The sequence below is a fragment of the Diadema antillarum genome, unplaced genomic scaffold, assembly GCF_040938485.1.
Source record: "Diadema antillarum isolate AM-2024a unplaced genomic scaffold, OU_Dant_1.0 seq00000420_RagTag, whole genome shotgun sequence".
In the NCBI taxonomy this organism is placed as follows: Eukaryota; Metazoa; Echinodermata; class Echinoidea; order Diadematoida; family Diadematidae; genus Diadema; species Diadema antillarum.
The window spans coordinates 391,870-411,295 of record NW_027271405.1 but is presented as its reverse complement, the minus strand read 5'-3'; the positions used below and the strand labels follow the sequence as shown (position 1 = coordinate 411,295).

Here is a 19,426-nt window from a genome sequence, read left to right as displayed (position 1 = left end):
TTGCAAGGTATTTGCATAAGATGCTGAGCGGAAGTACTTTATTGTATTACACATTGACCTAGGGTTACCAAGACAACCCACTGATGAAGAATAGTGTTGATGATACCAGTAGCTTGAACAACGATCTCAACATGAACGTCAGCCGAGATCCGTCCAAACGAAAGACAAACGTAAGATCTCTGTATGTGCCTTTCTAAAAATACTATTGTATTGTTATTTATGTCTAATATGTCTGATATATTTCCTTTTGGTAAATATGATTTTTTTCGCTTGTTGGCATATTGTGTCAAATCTATACCTCGAACATTATTTGTACCGGTGAAACCGGTTTAAGGGTTGTTTTTTTTTACTTATATTTTTTAATACATTTGTTATTATCACCATGTTTCTTTGCTGTCTTATTTTGTGAAACCATTATCCTGTACTGGGGCATGGATGCAGTTGGGATTCTTCTTTCATCTTTTAAAAATATATCATGAAGTTTCTTCTCCTTCATCGAGAAGGTGTATAGACTCTATGGTTCGAAGTCACGAAAGTGGTACAATTGTAAACCATGGTTTAAACCATAGATGTGCAGCTTTGTGTATACCATGGTATACATGCCATGATACAAATTGGCATGTCACTAAGGAGGTACAATCTCGAACCATGGTCTTTCTTGACCGCCCTTCGCGAATTACTCCAGGGAGATGAGCACCTCCTTGATCTCTCCAAGATTTAAAATACAGTCTAATTTTGTATCAGTGCTAAGTAGACGACGGTTTAAAGTGTCCTTGGTTTTAAATTGTTCCGCTTTTGATAGAGTGAATTCGGGCCATATAGGTTTGAGCACAGAAAGTCAACAGGCATGTTTCGGAATGTATTTCAGCGGTATGATATGAAAAAGCAAAGAACCATTTACATAATTCATGTAGTACAGTGTATACATGCAGATTTAAATGTACAAATTTGTACATTGACCACGACCCTTCAGCATTTTCTTTCAAAAGCCGTATCTTTTGATGGAATTTACCATGTGCTTCGTTTAATGATAAAAATCTCATTTATTTTCGCAACAGCCCGACGCTCCGGTTCAGATCAATGACATACAGTACCAGATCAAGCGAGAAAGGTAAGTTAAAGAAGCTTCAAGGAATCAAAATCCTTCATAGAGATGCTGTGGTACGGTAAATAAAACTTATAAAACGAGGTCGAAAAATTCAGGACGAGATTTTTTCCCCGTGATATACCACTCGAAGCAGGAGTAAAAACGGGTACCAGGCTACGATAAGGTAATAATGACAAAATGAGAGTCGTTGAAGAGGCTACCATGGGCTAATAAGACCATGATTTTTATCAAATCATAATCAATGGAAATTGCATTTGAGATGATGATCTGGAAGTCTAAAGGGAGTAGTTCACATTTTCAGCTCATGTAATGAATATCCGTGTTCGTGTTGAAAAGGTTGCACTGGTCTATGCAATTAGAAATGATAAAGTATCGAGGAGATGAAGCGTAATGGTGGCTTTCTTTTCCTTTCTAACCCCAGTGACAAGAATGTCAATCAGGAAAATAGTAACGACGAACTGGTAAAGGATGCGAAAGCTGCCATGGAGAACATTCTCTCGAAGTCCAACAACCTCAGCCAGTGGAAGTAAAAAGAAGGATAACTGGCCGCCCCACTGTGAGATAGGCAGCAATCACTCAGAGCTGTTCAATTCATTACAAATCAGTCTGTGAGGTGTGATATCAGCCATTTAACAGAAACCATGTAGAAAAGGCTCATGGACTCACTGCCATTTTAACTCTATTCTAAATGTATAAAGTGTATTTAATGAAGTTGAATCAATATTTTACTTACGTCTATAAAAACAAGATATTTATGCTATTTCACATCATGTGTAGAGTAAATGCAATTTGACAAATTGTGCACCTAAAAAGGATATTAGAACATGCAGTTATGATGAATTCCAATGCGTTTCGTATTTATACCAACTATGAAAGTCTTTTACCTAGATTGGTGTAAGTATGACATATGATGTGGTATCAAATGATATATGACTGCTAGTAGTTTGCTTCTCTTTCTTTACAACCTTGAACCTGGAACATGCCAAACTGCTGACTTTAATATTACCAGTAAATAACTTTCAAAGTCTGTATGATTGTTTGAAACACAGTCATGCAGTAATAATTTTGGTGAGTTTTCAGAAAAGAAAACAGTGTGTATTATGTGAAAAACATACAAGCTATGATACCATGATCCTAGCTCGGGCACGAACTTCTTTTTTTCTCCTGTGAAAACGGCATTGCCAAAATTAGTTTTCAAAACAAATAAATCATACTTTCGTCTTCTGTAGCCTTGCTTTTATCAATTCACGCGAGACATTGTAAGCTAAATTCCCCGACTAAATTCTATGCAGCTTAAAACGCTCTGCTACGTGGATATTTCAGTTCTTACTGTAAGGGCAATATCATAAACTGTGTTGTTGAAGACAGGAAGCAATAAGAATCATTAACAAATTAACAGACAGGCTGATTCCGACAGATAGAGCGATTTGACATTTCATTAAAAAGAAAGAAAACACGTGTGTGTAAGTTACGTGCCCATAAAGTCCATACACTTTGAAGTGTTTGAAGAGGCAAGTAGAATGAAGAGAATTACGTTTTCCATAGTTATGTCACCAATCATATTAACAAAATGTCTTCAAAAGATAACTTTAGCGACATTTTTACCTTGGTGTGAATATAGATAGAGATAGAGATACAGATACAGATGCACACAGACTTTGTGTATTACTTTCTTTGGACAAGGAATAATGTACTCTTAAAGCAGAAATGCCGTAGTTACACTGTGTCACATGTTTTGTCAATGTTGAATTCACCACACCTGATTCTAGAGATAGTGCTCTTAAATATTTTAATGTTTGACAGCAACCTATCAAATTCCGTCCAGCTGATATAATCGTAGCTTTTTTTGTAAGTTATAGTCTTTCTGTTTGTAAAGAATGTAAATAAGCCAGTATAAGGATATATGGTTCTGTCAGCACGTGCACAGACTTACATTAGCCGGTGCACAAGCAAGCCTAAACGTATGCATAAATATACATACACATGCATTCGTGGTATATTTTTACATTACCCTAAATCAACGTTGAGAAAAACGACAAAATGAGATGCTTTTACTGAAAAAAACAAACGAGATAAATGACTTATTTGGTATTATTTCCGCATAATCGAAATTCTGATTACCTTCCCTACGAATTCAAATATTTTAAAGGTATACAACCCTTTGCTATGTGATAATGCTGAAATGACTAATCTCCCATACATTAACCGCTTTTCAATTTAAAATTCTTGCAGTATGTGGAAATAAGATGAGCAAATAAATTATCGTTGGCAATTATTGATAATTGAAATGATCTGCACATGAAATATAAGACGAATATTGTCTCTCGAAAAACTGTGAAACATATAAAAGCCAAAACCATCAGGTTAAGCCAACATTTTGTTCATTTCGTGCGACGCTTAATTTCCCTCCATTGTTACTTTCACATGTGATTCTAGGGACGAAAATTACAATTGTATATCAAATACAAGAACTAATAGTCCTGCATTACGTTGTTAATGAAAAAAAATATTTGTGTAAATAAAGGTTGTCAGAAAGAACACATTGGAGAGCTATGATTAATTTCGTTCTCCTCAACTACATTTGCATCCCAACGAGAATTAAGGTGTTCTGCGTCTATTTCATTTTGGCTCTAATTTCAAATTTCCATGGATATGGAACACAAGACAGCATGACCCAGGCCGATGTTTTTGATGTCTTTATATCTTAAAGGGATGATAAAGTTTTGTTTGAGATGGGGTTTCGGGACTTCAGGTTTCCAACTTTTTTAATGAGATAATGAGAAACCTCGCATGAAATATGAAGCACATATTGTGAGAGGAATTTAAGGCTTATTTGAAGAAAAATGGTTTTTAAATTGCTGTGACATAAAAAAGAGGTCATAATGAATGGTGGGACCCACCATTGATTACGATCACTTTGTTTTACTGTGTTTTTGAAAATCTCAGCCATTTCAACATTGATTTTCATCAGAAAAACTTTGCACTCCTCTCACAATTGTATGCTCTTTCATTTTTCATAGGTGGTTTCTAATTATCTCTCAAAAAGTTAAAATCTGCATCACCCATCTCAACCAAAACCATACCATCCCTTTAATTTTCACTCAGTCCATGATAGCAGATTTGCCGGTACTAATTATGTGATTATATAGATAGTGATTATGATAAAAATTGTCTGTGCGTGTGAAGGGGTATAAGTGATGTCTGCCTGTCTGTCCGTCACTGTGATTTTATTCTTGCACGTTACCCATTGTTTGTCGTTGTTTCCACAGTGTATATATTCCATGTCATGCCTTGATTAGTGGATCTTCAAGTGAAACACCAAAGTGTGCAGAAGCATGCAGACTGTTTGGTTAATCATTGATAAGGCTTTTAGGAGTAGTTTTGAGTGTCTGTTTCATGTGGCTTATGTAGGCTTCAATGTCTTTGGATGTATAAGTAAGCTTGATAAGCTGGACAGCTCATTGTATACAGTCAATACATATGGAAAAAGATTCACCTGTCAATGTAGTTTCCTAATCGGTACTCTTGATGCACTACATTAACAACACATTTCATGGAAGTTAGATTAAAAAAAAAATGAAGCGTAAAACTCCGAAAAGCACCTCACAAGCAAAGTAGGTACTCCACCCTTTTATTTAGGTGTTAATTTCCCGTCAAATGCTTCTACGCGTCATTGAAGTATACGTCGTGAATTTAAGTGAAATAAGTATGGAATGTAAAACCTTTAATGAAATTTACAATTCTATGAGAATAAAGCACATTTTAACAGCAGTAGGATAGAAAAGAAATACAGTACAATCCATTCCGTGTACTCTCACAGCTCCGCAGTTACTTTTTGTGCAGTCCACAGGAAGTACACTTTAAAACATGAAAACAAATATCGCGAAAAGGGAACGATTATTTCATGAATATTGCGAATAATCTCTGCAACTTGAAATTAAAACATACTACTGGTGATTTCGAATGATTTCTTTTCGTCGCTCCAATAAGGAGTTAATACTCATTCTTCTGTATGCCTACAGAGCCAGTCAAAACCATTTGGCTTAAACTACACTTTATTTATTATATCTGATTCTTAAAAATAGGTTTTTTTATAGCATTGACCTGTACAAGCACTGTTCGTTTAATATAATAAACTCTTCAAACCTGTCGGTGTCTGAGGCCTTAGAAATCGCAACAGCCAAAAGTAATCATACTCGAATAGTGGACAATTTTCTCTAATTTGCACATACTTCACTAAACGTTTACATAAGTTGGGTTTCTCATGGTTTCGTACTTTACACGGACCTGTGGTCGACTCATGTCCATGTACCCGCTGCCGCCAAGGTTTGCTGTAGCAGGAGTTCGTGTCTGCATTTCTCTCATTGGAATTTGCTGATTTTCAACAGCGGACTCAGGTCCGCTTCCGTCAGCGGTGTCTCCTAGTCGATGTTCGTCGGAAACGGGAGTTGGATCCTCACTTACCATGTCTACACGTGTCGAGGGGTCATCTGCATTCATTTTCTTCCGAACCAATATCCAACAGCCGAACACTACTAAAGTGACGATCCACAGTGCCGTGAAGGCGTAAGTAAGGTAGAGGTAGACATCTTTATGTGCAGGCGGATTCGTGGACTCTATTTCGTCGCCTCTCGATGAGTTTTCATTGTTTTGCGAGGAAATGACCGTGAACCCAACCAAACAAGCTGATGATGAAGACCCTTGCTGACAAATGTAACACCCAAGTACCCTACCCATGTCTTCTGCAGATACATTGCGAAGTAGCGAGGCTGTGCCATCTCCACTGATCCACAGACGTGTTGAGATGTCAACTTCGTTGTTCTCTGAGTCAAGGAGCCACCATATACTGCGTAAATCATTGTTCCTTTCTGTCATATTTCTATCAAGGTAAACTATGATGTCATTGTCCACAAACTCCAATTGAAGTCTGACACGATGAACTGGTAATGTTGTCAAGGTTACAGTCGTCAATGCTGCAACAACTGCGCATTTTAAGAATAGACCAACAGGCGCGGTGAATAATACTGGGAAAAAGAACATATTCCCTTGTAGCAGAAACAGTTCGTACCTTGTTTAATTTTATACCGTATATGTCTATCCTGAAGGGTAAATCGATAAGATTTTGTGGTGATAAGGCATCCACTGTCATAAGCTGTTGTAGCTAATCTATTGCTATCCCATCAAGTGCAAGTTACTAACACGTATGATTCACAACAGGGATTCTTTTCACTGTCGTCGTAATTCGAGATTTGCATGTCTTGAAACTAGTTTAAAGTTCATGGTTTCGAAATGCAGTGTAATACAATGTTATCATCATGCATGATTGTACTAATTTATAATCGTTCTATAAGGGCTACGAGTGACAAGGTTCCGTTATCTTAAAAGGGAAAGAGCAATTGAAGGCGAGAAGAGACATGTATTGATAATGTTTATTGATATGTAGAGCCTAACTGCTATACTACAAGAACAATCACTCTGTCAATACTGTATGAATCTTTCTTATGCCTTCAGATACCCGTGGGTATGATAAATCATTTTCATTGGTCGAATTAAGTTTGATACAGCACTGCTTACATTGAAGTTCATTGAAATTCTACGTGTGATTCGTTACAATGTAGATTCTTGGTAGACGCATTCTAGGGGCCGGCCTATATATATATATATATATACACATTTTTGGCTTTGATTGACACTGATGACTTGAGATTTTGACCGTGAAAGTGTAGTAAAAGTATGCTTTGAGTAATACATGTTCCTCATTCATAAGTCCAGTGTGTATGACGTATTGTGTGTGTGGGTGTGCGTATGTGTCTGTGTCCGTGCATGCGTATAGATAGCTGTTATTAAGAAGATGATAACAGGACAATACTTATGTACATACATTCTTATTTATATCGCTGTTATCAATTTCAAATCATAGGTTAAACAATGGATAGGGAACCGCAGTTTTGAATGCAAATTTGTATTTCACGAAGGTGGTATAATCTTAGACCATGGTTTTTCTAGACCGCCCTTCGTAAATTGCTCCAAGGTTTAAACCACGGTCTAGTTTTGTACCAGTGCTTAGTCATGTTAGTAGACCACGGTTTAAAATGTCCGTGGTTTAAAATTGTTCCGCTTTCTTGAATTCGGGCCATATAGGTTTGAGCATAGATAATAAGTTAAAAGTTGACTGGCATGTTTTGGAGTATATTTCAGTGGTATGACATCAAAAAGCAAATGACCATTTATGTGATAGAACAGTGTACGCTTGCAGATTTAAAAGTACAAAATCGTACATTGACCACGTGTAGAACCCTTCAGCATTTTTTTTTTTCAAGAGTCGTATCTTTTTCTGGAATTTACCATTTCCTACTTTTACTTACTAATCATCACAACAGCCCGACGCTCCGGTTCAGATCAATGACATACAGTACCAGATCAAGCGAGAAAGGTACGTTAAAGTTATTTTTCGGTTTGACATTCTGTACCTGAGGGGCCCATATTCTACAAGCTTTGTCTTTTGAGTGGGTCCCTCCATTTTTCAAAGTTTGCGTATTGTAAATCAATTTCAGTATTCATGACAACGGACATTACAAGGTTCCACAATTATAAATACTCTTCTCAGTTTACTTTTTTTTTTTTTTGCTTATGAAACCATGAAACCTCATTTTCTGTTATCAAAGAGAGTGAAATGCCCATTTTTCGAAAAATGGAATAAAATTTGAATTGAACTGAAAATTGAAGAAACTTCAAGGAATCAAAGGCCTTTCTAGAGATACTGTAATATGTGGTGAATAAAACTTTCAAACGGATGTCGAAAAAGGACGAGATGTTTTTGCCCGTGCTAGACCACTCGAAGCCGGTGTAAAAAGGGTGTGGTTCACATTTTTCAGCGCATGTTATGAATATCCGTGATGAAAAAGGTTGCACTGGTCTATGCAATTAGAAATGATAAAGTATCGAGGAGATCAAGCGTAATGGTGGCTTTCTTTTCCTTTCTAACCCCAGTGACAAGAACGTCAATCAGGAAAACAGTAACGACGAACTGGTAAAGGATGCGAAAGCTGCCATGGAGAACATTCTCTCGAAGTCCAACAACCTTAGCCAGTGGAAGTAAAAAGAAGGATAATTGGCCGCCCCACTGTGAGATAGGCAGCAATCACTCAGAGCTGTTCAATTTATTACAAATCAGTCTGTGAGGTGTGATGTCAGTCATTTAACAGACACCATGTAGAAAAGGCTCATGGACTCACTGCCATTTTAGCTCTATTCTAAATGTATAAAGTGTATTTAATGAAGCTGAATCAATATTTTACTTACGTCTATAAAAAAAAAGATATGCTATTTCACATCATGTGTAGAGTTAATGCAATTTGACAATTCAATAGTGCACCTAACAAGGAGTCTATTAGAACATGCAGTTATGATGAATTCCAATGTATTTCGTATTTATACCAACTATGAAAGTATTTTACCTAGATTGGTGTAAGTATGATATATGATATGGTATCAAGTGATATATGACTGCTAGCAGTTTGCTTCTCTTTCTTTACAACCTTGAACCTGGAACATGCCAAACTGCTCACTTTAATATTGCCAGTAAATAACTTTCAAAGTCTGTATGATTGTTTGAAACACATGCAGTAATAATTTTGGTGAGTTTTCAGAAAAGAAAACAGTTTATTATGTGAAAAACATACCAGCTATGATACGATGATCCCAGCTCAGGCACGAACTTTTCTTTCTCCTTTGAAAACGGCACTGCCCAGATTAGTTTTCAAAACATATAAATAATACATTCGTTTTCTGTTGCTATACTTTCATCAATTCACGCGAGACATCGTAAGCTAAATTCCCCGACTAAATTCTTATTCTTATAACACTGCTACGTGGATAATTCAATTCTTACTGCAAGGATAGTATTATAGACTGTGTTGTTGAAGACAGGAAGCAATAAGAATCATTAACAAATTAATAGACAGGCTGATTCCGATAGATAGAGCGATTTAACTTTTCATTAAAAAGAAAGAACACATGTGTGTAAGTTACGTGCCCATAAAGTCCATAAACTTTTTGCACTGAAGTGCTCGAAGAGGCAGGTAGAATGAAGAGAATCACGTTTTCCATAGTTATGTCACCAATCATATTAACAAAATGTCTTCAAAAGATAACTTTAGCGACATTTTTACTTTGGTGTGAATATAGATAGAGATAGAGATACAGATACAGATGCACACAGACTTTGTGTATTACTTTCTTTGGACAAGGAATAATGTATAACCGGAGGGCCAAACCCCAAAAAGTCGCTTACTTAACGAGTGAGTTGCACTCTCTCTACAAACTAAGTAGACCATGCTTATTTTCAAGTTTTTATTGTAACAAACAACATTCTACTGGTCTACCTCAAAAAATTTGTTGCGAAAGCCTCCAAATCCAAGATGGCGTCCAAGATGGCCGCCATATTTACTGAATTTGTTATTTGAAAGATAGAATTTGATTGAAACATCAAATGTCAACAAATTTGATGTCATATGAAAGAAAATAAAATTTCCTACAAGTTGATACCATTTTTGTGGGTTATTGTGATAACTGGACTGAGATTTTAAGGAAAAAACACTCATTTTTTGATATTTTTCTGAAAAAAGGAAAATCATGAAAATGCTTGATTCATCATAAATCAAAGAAAGACTGAATGATTATCTTGAAACATCTCAAGAATTTTGTTTGACATATAATTAATACTTGGAGAAAATTAGGGGTCAGTATCGATTTTGGTTCAGGAGTTATAATGTCTCAAACTTGAAAACTCACTATGTAAAAATGGCCACTTTAGTTTTGACAAGACCTTGTTGGTCGTAAAAAAAGCCTGCGCGCGCAAAGACTACTACACGCACCGCTGGCACTGGCGCTTGTAGCAGTGCCATTGGTGCGTGTAGTAGTCTTGGCAAACGCAGACTTTTTCTTTGACAAACAAGGGTTTGTGCCTGCAAACTAACTTTTCATACCAAGTGGTAGCTCAGGTGACGCTGATTGCTATTATTTCAAAGTAGATTGTTCTGAAGCAGATGAGATGAAGCAAAAAATATCTTTCAAATAGAGGTAGAAGCTTGAAATAACCTTGCTATAGAAAGTTTAAATCAAAATTTGGATCAATCACTCAAAAAATTCAAGATTGCAGGCCATCAAAGCTGACATAGTGTATTGCGCCAAAGTAAATGTATCATTTCGATTTTTATACAATTTTGTCTGTTTTGGTGTCTATTTATATGGTTTTTATATATTCTGAACATTTTAATGCTATTTCAAACCATTTTAGGTTTTTATGGAGACATTTTTCAGAATGCACCATGAATATTTCTCTAAAAAGTTACAAAAAATTAAATTAAAAATGTTTATGAAAACCATGCAGAAATTAAAATCTTTCCCATATAATCAATATTTTGAGGTCAGTATTGTATTTGGTTCAGGAGTTATAATGTCTCAAACTTGAAATCCCATTTTACATAATATGTATTTGCACGCATCTGTTCCCAAAGACGTCACAGAGGGTCAAATCCAAGATCGTGCTTACTTTTCGAGTTCCACTCTGTCTATAAACTAAACCATACATAATATTAAGCATACTAAGCAATGTTCCGTAAGTACACATCAGTAGATTTGTTGCAAAAGCCTCCAAAGTACAGATGCGGTCCAATAGGGCCGCCATTTTTATTGAATTTAACATTTCAAACATAAAATTTGATAGAGACATTGGATTGCAACAAATTTGATGTCATATGAAGGAGAGTAAAACTTCCTAAAAGTTGATACCACTTTAGCTGTGTATTGTGATAAATGGGGGGGGGGGGGGGTGGTTGTTTGCTTCTCTCTTTTTTTTTTGGGGGGGGGAATCAATATTCTTATATTCTTTTGAAAAAAGGAAGAAATGTAATAATGCATGATTTATAGTATTTATCAAAGAAGAACTGAAGAATTATTTTGAAACCTGCGATTGAGATTGAGATTTACTGAGATTGAGACATAATTCATATTTCTGGAATTACAGGCAATATCATACACTGTTGACAAGTTAACATCTAAAACTTGAAAAAATTATATTCATGCATTATAAATTTTGCATACAATGTGTTTACATGGTCACATATAATGCTGTAATGGTCTAGTGACTTGCAAGTACCTGCATGCAAACTAACTTTTCATGCCAAGTGGTAGGTGACGCTGGTCGCTATTACTGTAGCATTTCATCATAGTAGATTGTTCTGAGGCAGATAAGATTGAACAGAAAGTATTTTCCAAAAAGAGATAGGAGCTTGGAATTTGACACAAATTTTTCCAATGTGTAATAATTAGCGATAAAAACAGTATCCACACAAAATTCAAGATGGCGGTAATTAATCGAGGTTGTCTTTCAAGGCATTATTTAGGCATTATTTACCATTAGTGCACGCAAAACGAAAAGCCGGCTTCAATTAACTCCTCAAACTAGTTCTAAACTGTGAGTTAGGGATAGAACAACTAATGTACAAATTTAATCAGTATATTTAATGCTAAATATTGTTAGATTTACTAAATGGATCTGTATGATATAAAGAATGTTTTTTTTTAATATATAATTCAAATTCAAATTCAAATTCAAATTCAAATACTAAATTGTTAACAGTTATTATGGTTATGGTTTCTTGAAAAGAAATGGTGATATCTCCGTATGTTTTAGGCTTTATTATGATTTTTTTACATGGTAGAATGTTTTGTAATACAACTAACCTGCACATATAAATCGAATGTGATATCTCTCCCAATGGCAAACAATACCTTAAGTGTGTTGCGTCAAAGTTAAATCAACTTATAACTTATAATTTGATATATATTTTTAATCTTCTTATCTTTCTGTCTATTACATGTTTCTATACATCCGAACGATATTGTACTAGTGTAAACCATATTGAGGGTCTTTTTTTTTTTTGGGGGGGGGGGTGGAGCTCATTCCAGTGTTTGGGTAAGGCCCAATCTTTGATAAAAAAGAAATGCTTCTGTATCAAAGATACTATATGCTTTTTTACTTGTATGTTACTCTGCTGTTGTAAAAACGTGAATGATGATGGTATATGTGTAATGTCTGATCCGTAGATGTCCTTGAAAGCCCTTCTGCATGATCCGAACCCCCCTCCCCCCCCCCCAAAAAAAAAAAAAAAATCCGACATGGCGGCAATTTCTCAACTTTGCTCTTAAATGTGTTGTGCGAAATTACTTTTCAGTATATTGTTCGAATAAATTTTTCCAAATTGATTACTCGTGCTGTATATTCACCTTTACAAATAAGCATGCTGAAACTGTATTTACTGTTATCAGATTTTCTTATATTGTTTTTGGGCTGATTTCATGTGGGTTATAGTGTCACAATTGATCTGAACTTATGCCATTGGTAGATGCTTTCCCATATTAGATATCAGGATCACTCGAGAGTGAAAATGTTCATTTTCGTTTACTTTAGAGTGACCTCGAGGATCACTCGAAGAGTAACGAGTGATCCCTATTCAAAGGCAGGGCTCGACACTAACGTTGGTCCGGTGGCCCGGGGCCACCAAAAACGCACGTCGGGCCACCAAAATGTCAGAAATGAAGAACTTGGTGGCCTGATCGGGCCACCAAAAAAGGTCAGATATTTGCCTTTGGGCCACCAAAAATAAAAGTTAGTGTAGAGCCCTGCCTACGGTCACTCTAAAATGAGTGAAAATGAACAATTTCACTCAAAAGTCACTCCAATTTCACTCTAAATTCACCGTTTTCTGTTATTCACTCCTCACATCAAAAGCAAAAACTTCCACTCGATTTGTTTTTTTCTTTTTCGGAGAGTAGAATATCACTGGTTTTAAAAATGTGTCCATAAAAACCTAAGACGGTTTAAGATATCACAACAGACAAAATTGTATCAAAAGCGAAATAATACATTTAATTTGGCGCAATACACTGTGTCAACTTCGATGGCTGTCATCTTGATTTTTTTTTTTTGAGCGGTTGATCTAAATTGTGTCTTAAACTATCTATAACAAGATTGGTGCCAAGTTTCAAGCTATTACCTCTATTTGAAAGTTTGTTTGCTTCATCTCATCTGCTTCAGAACAATCTACTTTGAAATAATAGCGATCAGTATCACCTGAGCTACCACTTGATATGAAAAGTTAGTTTGCAGGCACAAACCCTTGTTTGTCAAAGAAAAAGTCTGCATTTGCCAAGACTACTACACGCACTACAGGCGCTGCTACCAGCGCCAGTGCCAGTGGTGCGTGTAGTAGTCTTGGCGCGCGCAGACATTTTTGTGACCAACAAGGTCTTGGTCACAACTAAAGTGGCCATTCTTACGTAGTGAGTTTTCAAGTTTGAGACATTATAACTCCTGAACCAAAAATGGTACTGACCCTTAATTTTCTCCAAGTATCAATTATATGTCAAACAAAATTCTTGAAACGTTTCAAAATAATCCTTCAGTTTTTCTCTGATTTATGCTGAATCGAGCATTTTCATGATTTTCCTTTTTTCAGAAAAATATCAAAAAATGAGTGTTTTTTCCTTAAAATCTCAATCCAGTTATCACAACAACCCACAAAAATGGTATCAACTTGTAGAAAATTTTATTTCCTTTCATATGACATCACATTTGTTGAAATTTGATGTTTCTATCAAATTCTATCATTTAAATAACAAATTCAGTAAATATGGCGGCCATCTTGGACGCCATCTTGGATTTGGAGGCTTTCGCAACAAATTTTTTGAGGTAGACCAGTGGAATGTTATTTGTTACAATAAAAACTTGAAAATAAGCATGGTCTACTTAGTTTGTAGAGAGAGTGCAACTCGACCTCTGTTTTTAGCTTTTGGCCCCCCGGTTAGTACTCTTAAAGCAGAAATGCCGTAGTTACACTGTGTCACATGTTTTGTCATTGTTGAATTCACCACACCTGATTCTAGATATAGTGCTCTTGAATATTTATTGTTTGACAACAACCTATCGAATTCCGTCCAGCTGATATAATCTTAGGTTTTTTTTTGTAAGTTATAGTCTTTCTGTTTGTAAAGAATGTAAATACAGCCAGTATAAGGATATATGTGGTTCTGTCAGCACGTGCACAGACTTACATTAGCCGGTGCACAAGCAAGCCTAAACGTATGCATAAATATACATACACATGCATTCGTGGCATATTTTTACATTACCCTAAATCAACGTTGAGAAAAACGACAAAATGAGATGCTTTTACTGAAAAAAACAAACGAGATAAATGACTTATTTGGTATTATTTCCGCATAATCGAAATTCTGATTACCTTCCCTTCGAATTCAAATATTTAAAAGGTATACAACCCTTCGCTATGTGATAATGTTGAAATGACTAATCTCCCATACATTAACTGCTTTTCAATTTAAAATTCTTGCAGTATGTGGAAATAAGATGAGCAAATAAATTATCGTTGGCAATTATTGATAATTGAAATGATCTGCACATGAAATATAAGACGAATATTGTCTCTCGAAAAACTGTGAAACATATAAAACCCAAAACCATCAGGTTAAGCCAACATTTTGTTCATTTCGTGCGACGCTTAATTTCCCTCCATTGTTACTTTCACGCGTGATTCTTTAGGGACGAAAATTACAATTGTATATCAAATACAAGAACTAATAGTCGTGCATTACGTTGTTAATGAAAAAAAAATATTTGTGTAAATAAAGGTTGTCAGAAAGAACACATTGGAAAGCTATGATTAATTTCGTTTTCCTGAATTACATTTGCATCCCAGCGAAAGTTAAGGTGTTCTGCGTGTATTTCAATTTGGCTCTGACTAATTTCAAATTTCCATGGATATGGAACACAAGACAGCATGAACCCGGCCGATGTTTTTGATGTTTTTATATCTTAAAGGGATGATATAGTTTTGTTTGAGATGGGGTTTCGGGGCTTCAGGTTTCCAATTTTTTTTTTAATGAGATAATGAGAAACCTCGTATTAAATATGAAGTACATACTGTAAGAGGAATTTAATGCTTGTTTGAAGAAAAATGGTTTTTAAATTGCTGTGACATAAAAAAGGGGTCATAATGAAAGGTGGCACACACCATTAATTAGGATCACTTTGTTTTACTATGTTTTGGGAAATCTTTGCCATTTCAACATTGATTTTCATAAAATAAAATTGCACTCCTCTTAAAATTGTATGCCCTTTAATTTTTCATAGGTGGTTTCTAATTATCTCGCAAAAAGTTAAAATCTGAATCACCCATCTCAACCAAAACCATACCATCCCTTTAGATTTTATTCAATCCATGATAATAGTTTGCCGGTACTAATTATGTGATTATGTAGATAGTAATTACAATACAAATTGTGCGTGTGAAAGGGTAAGTGATGTTGTCTGCCTGTCTGTCTGTCATTCTGATTTTATTCTCACACGTTACCCATCGGTGTTTGTCGGTGTTTTCACAGTGTATATATTTCATATCATGCCTTGATAAGTGGATCTTCAAATGAAACATCAAAGTGTGCAGAAACAGGCTGTTTGGTAAATTATTGATCAGGCTCTAAGGAGTAGTTTTGAGTGTCTGTTTCATGTGGTTTATGTAGGCTTCAATGTCTTCGGATGTATTAGTAAGCTTGATAAGCTGGACAGCACATTGTATACAGTAAATACATATGAAAAAGATTCACTTGTCAATGTAGTTTCCTATTTGGTACTCCTGATGCACTACATTAACAACACATTTGATGGAATTAGATACAAACATACACGTGAAGCGTAAAACTCGGGAAAGCACTTTACAAGCAGAGGAGGTCTACCCTTTTATGTAAGTGTTGATATCCCGTCAAATGCTTTCTACGCCTCGTTGAAGTATACGATGTGAATTTAAGTGAAATAAAAGGTATGAAATGTTGAACCTTTAAAATGAAATTTACAACTATTTGAGAGTAAAGCACATTTTAACAGAAGTTGGATAGAAAAGAAATACTGTACAAACAATTCCGTGTACTTTCATAACTCCAGTTACTTTTTGTGCAGTCCACAGGACGTACACTTTAAAACATGAAAACAAATACCGCGAAAAGCGAACGATTAAAAATGTGCATTATTGCGAATACGCTCTTCAACTTTAAATTAAAACATACTACTCGCGATTTCGAATGATTTCTTTTCTTCTCTCAAATATGGATCTATCAATACTCATTCCCCTGTGTGCCTACAGAGCCATTCAATATCATTTGGCTTAAACTACACTTTTAGTTATTATATCTTATTCCAAAATAGGTTTTTACAACATTGATCTGTACCAGCACTATTCGTTATAATAAACTCTTCCAACCTGTCGGTGTCTAATGCCTTAGTAATCGCAACAACCAACACTGATCCTACTCGAATAGTGGATGATTTTCTCTAATTTGCACATACTTCACTAGACGTTGACATAAGTTGGGTTTCTCATGGTTTCGTACTTTACACGGACCTGTGGTCGACTCATGTCCATGTACCCGCTGCTGCCAACGTTTGCTGTAGCAGGAGTTCCTGTCTGCATTTCTCTCATTGGAATTTGCTGATATTCAACAGCGGACTCGGGTCCGCTTCCAACGTCAGCGGTGTCTCCTAGTCGATGTTCGTCGGAAACGGTAGTTGGATTCTCACTTACCATGTCTACACTTGTCGAGGGTCCATCTGTATTTATTTTCTTCCGAACCAATATCCAACAGCCGAACACTACTAAAGTGACGATCGACAGTACCGTGAAGACAAAAGTAAAGTAGTAGTAGACACCTTTACGCGCCGGCGGATTTGTGGACTCTATTTTGTTGCCTCTCGAGGAGTTCTCATTGTTTGGCGAGGAAATGACCGTGAACCCAACTAAACAAGCTGATGATGAAGACCCTTGCTGACAAATGTAACACCCAAGTACCCTACCCATGTCTTCTGCAGATACGTTGCGAAGCAGCGCGGCTCTGCCATCTCCACTAATCCACAGACGTGTTGAGATGTCGACCTCGTTGTTCTCTGAGTCAAGGAGCCACCATATACTGCGTAAATCATTGTTCCTTTCTGTCATATTTCTATCCAGGTAAACTATGATGTCTTTGTCCACAAACTCCAATTGAAGTCTGACACGATGAACTGGTGATGTTGTCAAGGTTACAGTCGTCAATGCTGCAACAACTGCGCATTTTAAGAATAGACCAACAGGCGCGGTGAATAATACTGGGAAAAGGAACATATTCCCTTGTAGCAGAAACAGTTCGTATTTTCGTTTAATTTTATACCGTATATGTCTATCCTGAAGGGTAGATCGATAAGATTTTGTGGTGAAAAGGCATCCACTGTCGTAAGCCGTTGTAGCTAATCTATTGCTTTTCCATCAAGTGCAAGTTACTAACACGTATAATTCACAACAGGGATTCTTTTCACTGTCGTCGTAATTCGAGATTTGCATGTCTTGAAAGGTAGTTTAAAGTTCATGGTTTCGAAATGCAGTGTAATACAATGTTATCATCATGCATGATTGTACTAATTTATAATCGTTTTATAAAATGGGTTCAAGAATGTAGCCAATAGGAAGCGCTGAAATGAGACACACCTCCTTCCTTTACTTCAGTACAACTGCACTGCCTGTAATCCTATGGTAGATTGCCGATCGTCTGTGCGCGCGGCGGCTCCTTTGATGAATTGCATGCATACGCGTACGCGCTGTCAATCCTGTAAACAACTTCTAGTTCGGGCTGCCGGCCAGCCGGCCTGTCTTCCCTTGTGCATAACATATGTGGCGTACGTACGTATACTGTACATAGAGATGTATACTAAGAACACATCTCTATGATACTGTACTATACGTACACTTTGTACAGTACAGTAGACCAAGCGTTATGGGACCGGACGCGTACATGGAGTCACTTTGAAGAGCAAATCCAACGATTTAGCAGGTTAATTCTCACGCCGCTTTCAGAGTATGTTGTCTAGTAGGCCTATATGAGGAGTCTATATATCAAGTCTTTAAGGTAAAGGGTGCATATTCTATGTAAAATAAGTAAGTTTTCATGCGGGTGTCCGGAAACCCAACCGGCCCCCATTATACTTATACTGTATGTGCGGGACTTCCGCGAGTGCGACGTGCGTAAAAGTTTGGGACGAACATCTTCGGACGTCTTGACCCACAAAGGTACGTGAAAAACGCTGAAAAATGATGTTAGTTTTCGAATTTTCGACCCATTTTATAAAACAAATGATGCACAGGATTATTTCGTGGCGTTCGCCTCGTGCATGTTTCACAATTGTAAATACCCTCGAGTGCACTACGCCTACACTAACGCACTCTATCCTGTGCATCATTTGTATACTATAAGGGCTACGAGTGACAAGGTTCCGTTATCTTAGAAGGGAAAGAGGCTTTGAAGGCGAGAAGAGACATGTTTTGATAATGTTTATTGATATGTAGAGCCTAACTGCTATACTACAAGAACAATCGTGTGTCTTCACTCTGTCAATAATTATTGTATGAATCTTTCTTATGCCTACAGATACCCGTGGGTATGATAAATCTTTTTCATTGGTCGAATTAAGTTTGATACAGCACTGCTTGAAAGTCTACGTGTGATTCTTTAGTACAATGTAGATTCTTGGTAGACGCATTCTAGGGGCCTATATATATATATATGTATACATTTTTGGCTTTGATTGACACTGATGACTTGAGATTTTGACTGTGAAAGTGTCGTAAAAGTACGCTTTGAGTAATGCATGTTCCTCATTCATAAGTCCAGTGTGTATCATGACGTATTGTGTGTGTGGGTGTGCGTGTGTGTCTGTGTCCGTGCGTGCGTATAGATAGCTGTTATTAAGAAGATGATAGCAGGGCAATACTTATGTATATACATATTTATTTATATCGCTGATATGAATATATATATATATATATATATATATACAATATAAACTCTGATAAAGGTCCACTGACGGACCGAAAGCTCGGCGGCCATCAAACCTGTTAAAATCTATAGCTACGCCTACCGCTCCATCTGTCTTCTCATTATACAATATGTAATGTATGTGTGTGAGTCATTATTCCTGTTATCACCGTTATTGTCATCATCGTTATCATTATCATTATCATTGATATTATGCATGTCTTCAATGTTAAAGTTCATGAGCATCGTCTCCAACCAATCACAGACACGACAACCCTCGTGTATTATTCGAGATAATGACATGTTCATGTTTATGTGATGTGACTAACTTACAAACATTCATTCTTGTTGAATACTGATACCCGGATACTTAAAATTCTTTGTCAGTAATGCAACTGAGGAGTC

General features: G+C 36.4%; 1 protein-coding gene across 1 annotated transcript in view; it reads left to right on the top strand.

Moving 5' to 3' along the window:
- The window catches only part of LOC139732407 (uncharacterized), a 31,644-nt gene extending 30,006 nt beyond the window's left edge, over nucleotides 1-1,638 (top strand). Inside the window, exons 29-31 of the mRNA XM_071643272.1 lie at nucleotides 63-170; nucleotides 1,059-1,111; nucleotides 1,530-1,638. Coding sequence (XP_071499373.1) covers nucleotides 63-170; nucleotides 1,059-1,111; nucleotides 1,530-1,638 — 270 coding nt within the window. The remainder of the gene's footprint in view (nucleotides 1-62; nucleotides 171-1,058; nucleotides 1,112-1,529) is intronic.
- The last annotated feature ends 17,788 nt before the right edge of the window (nucleotides 1,639-19,426 follow it).